We start from the raw sequence: 4,210 nt of genomic DNA, 5'->3' as shown, positions 1-4,210 counted from the left end.
TATCAAAACCACCTAGGGAGCACTTGTGCTTTCAATCTTGCATTGGCTCCCTATAGGTGTTAGATGTCTGGGATCGATAGTCATATTCTACAGTTCGCATGTTCTTCTTTTGCGGATAGGGTATCTTCACTGAGACTAATTTTGTAGAAAGTAGTGCTATGATGAGAACTATTGATGATGGGGCCTTCATAATTCATAGCTTTTATCAAACTATTCTGGAGGAGGACTTGTGACGACAATTATGTAGCAGTGATGCTAACAATGACTGCTTTGTAACATTGTATAGGATGAAATGAGTTGTAGGCCACCATTTTTGAGTAGAGTGGTAGAAAAAGTATTTTTGCATGTTGTAACTAATGTAGGAAACATAGTACAACATATATAATGTGTAGGTATTAACCATACCTACACATATTATATGTTTTTCTCATGTACCTCTTACATATGTCTATATTAATTTATTCGAGATGACCTTATGTTCAATGACCACATTACAAACCCAGACATACATGAACACATAATTAAGTAAAAACTATATATGTCTACAAAGCATTGTTTTGTTGAATAATAAATTTGTCAAGATTTGTGGATAAGCTGGATGTGAAAACCATCAGGAAACCGTAGCCCTGGAGAAAGCACCATGATGCCCCCCTTAATCGCTTTCCACCTGCATTATATATAAGTTAACATTTAGAATAAATTATTGATGTAAAATATTACATATAAGACCGACTATTTCCTTCTAATATAAACGGCACTAGTTCTTGCTAAATAGGTTGTGCCTACACTCATAAAGTTTGATCATAACTTTATGTAGTGTAAATACTTTATGAAAAAATAAAAATATCATGGACATCATAGATAGTAAGACTTATTTAAATTAACAACTTGAGGAACAGGACCTATAAAATATAAAAAACAATGTAGCCATAGCAAATAGAACAAGCCCAATCATGCTCAACATTGGGCTACACTAGAGGTATCTCATCTTGTTTCAAATCTTACAAATGTTCACCTCACTGGGATTATGATATATTTTTATGCAATCTATGTCTTGTGAACTTAAGCTCATTCTTTGAGTTTTTGAGCAATTGTTAGTCTTATTTGGTTTTTAAAAAATTGATTTTACTTTGGCAAGGAAGAGGAACATAGAGACATGTACACACAACCTTTTGGGTGGGGGATGGTACTTACACTTTATAGAAAAATAAAAATAAAAATAAAAAATAAAAAATCAACTTGGAAGAAAATAGTATTCCTTTTTGTGATCCCAAAAGAGGTCCATAGGAAATTAGATTTTGATCGGTCCCTTTTTGTAGCAAGGAGGCTACCACAAAACGGAGTACATTCTTGGAAAATGGGATATTATCTTATCTGTAGACGAAAGGAGCGAGGGTCACTTACAATCCATAATCTATAAAAAACAAATGTCTTTTATCAAATGTCTTTTTTTGGACTATGATTTTGCATGGGTTTGTTGGAATAAGATTCTGCCACACAGGCCTCGAGGCATCTCCAGTCTGTATGAGATTTGCATTAGAATGAATGACCTTCCACGTGATCTAGCACTAGACATCATCTTGGCAGGCTGTTGGAGCATTTGGCTAGTAAGAAATGACAAGATTTTCATAAACATTGCACCTTACATGATGACCTAGGAATTCTACATGAAAGACACACTTATGGCAGCGGTTTTACACAGCTAAACAAAGCAAAGCACAGAAGATCAAGGAGTGGATTGAAACACATCTATAATTTAGACATGCTACCAAGACTTGGCATTGGCTAGGGCTGTTTTATTTCTCTTTGTTTTTGTACTTGTATATACTTTTATTATTATTATTATTTTAATATAATACCGTAGAACTATTGTTCTACGGTCCAGGTTTCAAGAAAATGTCTTTTTTTGTTACTGAACTAGAATAGCTTCTTCTTTGCAAAAAAAAACACTTAGATAATTACTATTAGTCTAAAGTTATATATCAATGTGGGGACTCCCAATTTTGGGCTAGGATAGTTGCTACTGAAGATAACTTTTTGGTTATTGGAAAATACTTTTTCTCTCAATTGGACATTTCAATTTACTTAACGGTGTGTCACAATTTTTGGTTGGTAGGATATTTTGGTAGGACAAGCTTTTGGTCATTTGGCACCCAACTTTGTAAAATATAATGAGAATAAATTGTGTCCAACTCGTGGATACAACCCCACCGAAAGGTGAGTTTTGTAGGACCTAGTCGACCCTAAATAGACTGCTTGTAGCTAATTAATTAATAATATGTTTGATTATGGGTGTTGGTTCAGTAGAAAAAATTATTTGCTTAGTTCGATGCATTCACATCATATGAATTGACATGTTCAATGTCACACAAATAATCGTGCAAGACCAATTAAAACCCCTTACATTGGTACTTCGGCAAGGGGGCAGCTATAATGAATGTATCAATTGTTAAAAATAAGGGGTAGGGAAAGAGTAGGGTGTTTCGGTGCCTAGGCTCATCTGCACCTGGTTAGAAAATAATTCGTAAAAATAAAAAAATAAAAAAAATCTATTTTTTGTGCGGTAGACAATTTGATGTGTGATGCCCACTCCAAATTTCAAGTTATTTGGACATCTGAGCAGCTCTCAGCAAAAAAGACAAACTGGGCCAAAACGGTACATGAACAGTAAACATTTTTACAGACCCTTAATTTGTATTTTCTGCTGAGAGCTCATCAGATGTCCAAATGATTTGAAAATTGGAGCGTAGCTCACGCATCAAATTGTCTACTACACAAAAAAATTGGAATCTTTTGAATTTGTCTAGTATGTGTTTTGATTTTTTTTAGTCCGCGCGGGTGCAGAGATGGATTTTTGGTATGAAAGAAATATTGTTTCATAGAGATGAAACCATCCAACGCCTCTTGTTTGACTATCATATGGCACACTTTGTTTGGGACCATACACACTACTTCCAATATATTCAGTCGTATCGTTATTGTGCACATGCTTTGGCACTTGTTAGAGGGCAAATCATGTGCTACTTCACATATGTGGTGGGTGGTCGGGGATGGGGGTAGCTACTTGCTGATCGATTTGGTTATTTTCATGACAATGAGAGAATTATAGTAAGAAATCATGCCTCGTCCTAAGAAGATCTTCAGATGGATTAGATGGAATGAGTAGGAAATCAAATCTTGTGTGGTAAAGATGAAACCTTCCAACGCATCTTAGTTGACTACCATATGACAAACTTTGTTTGGGGATCGTATACATACTACTTCCAATATACTTAGTCCTATCATTGTTCTGTATATGCTTTGTCACTTGTTAGAGGGAAAATATGGGCCACTTCACATATTTTGGTGAGTGCTTGGGGACGAGTGTCGGGGTAGCTACCTTTTGGGAGATTTGGTTATTGCTACAATAATAATAGAATCATCGTAAAACCATGCTTTATCCTAACAAGATCTTCAGATGGGCTAATCTTCTTTATCTTTCAGCACCATCATAGTAGCTGATGTTGGGTGAAAATGCCTGGGCTTATTTTTTGGAAGTTCTTTGCTACTAACGCATGGCATTCATATCAAATATTAGGCTATATAAGAAACACTCAACTTTGACCGAGTGAGTCGTCGTGCTTTTTTAGCCTTTACTTTTGTGAGCAGTTGTATTCTATTAGTAGTTTTCCCCCCCCCCCCCGCGCTGAAATAATGCATTGTTTGTGGGTTGGTCACACTTACATGATGAAGAGGGCTAGGAGTTGTTTGGATCGGCTGTTGGAAAGCAACTCATGGCTATGTGTTGTCTGTTGTGACAAGGAATTGTGGACTGTGTACTGTGAGAATATTGAAAGTATTTATGCAAATTGGTTGTGATTACATGATGGTGTAAGCCAACACGACAAAGCTAAAAGTAGAAAATATGTGTTTTGGCCTTGTAAGCTAAAAGTCGAAAGCAAAAATACACAAGCATGTTTATAGAAAAAGGCCACCACAACACCTTAGCCTAAACAAGCACTCCCAGAGAATTCCTTTAAGGAAATATAATTTTCATGGAAATTTTGGAGATTTCTTGTATGTCGACGCTCTATAACACTTAATTTCTACCACAATGCAAGTGCATTTATGAAATTTCTTTTAAAATAAGTATTTTATTGATTGTTTAGCCTAGTCACCCAAAATTAGAAGTATAATCGTATATGTATTCTTTAGAAGAAGGAAAAATTGG

General features: G+C 35.5%; 1 protein-coding gene across 1 annotated transcript in view; it reads right to left on the bottom strand.

Annotated features, from left to right (window-relative positions):
- Window positions 1-223: 223 nt before the first annotated feature.
- The window catches only part of LOC119302504 (cytochrome P450 87A3-like), a 14,326-nt gene continuing 10,339 nt past the window's right edge, over window positions 224-4,210 (bottom strand). Inside the window, exon 9 of the mRNA XM_037579536.1 lies at window positions 224-667. Within this exon, the coding sequence (XP_037435433.1) occupies window positions 577-667 (91 nt within the window). The 3' untranslated portion in view covers window positions 224-576. The remainder of the gene's footprint in view (window positions 668-4,210) is intronic.

The sequence above is a fragment of the Triticum dicoccoides genome, chromosome 5A (assembly GCF_002162155.2).
Source record: "Triticum dicoccoides isolate Atlit2015 ecotype Zavitan chromosome 5A, WEW_v2.0, whole genome shotgun sequence".
Lineage (NCBI taxonomy): Eukaryota > Viridiplantae > Streptophyta > Magnoliopsida > Poales > Poaceae > Triticum > Triticum dicoccoides.
The sequence above is the reverse complement of the archived record's forward strand: the minus strand, read 5'-3'. Positions and strand labels throughout refer to the sequence as shown.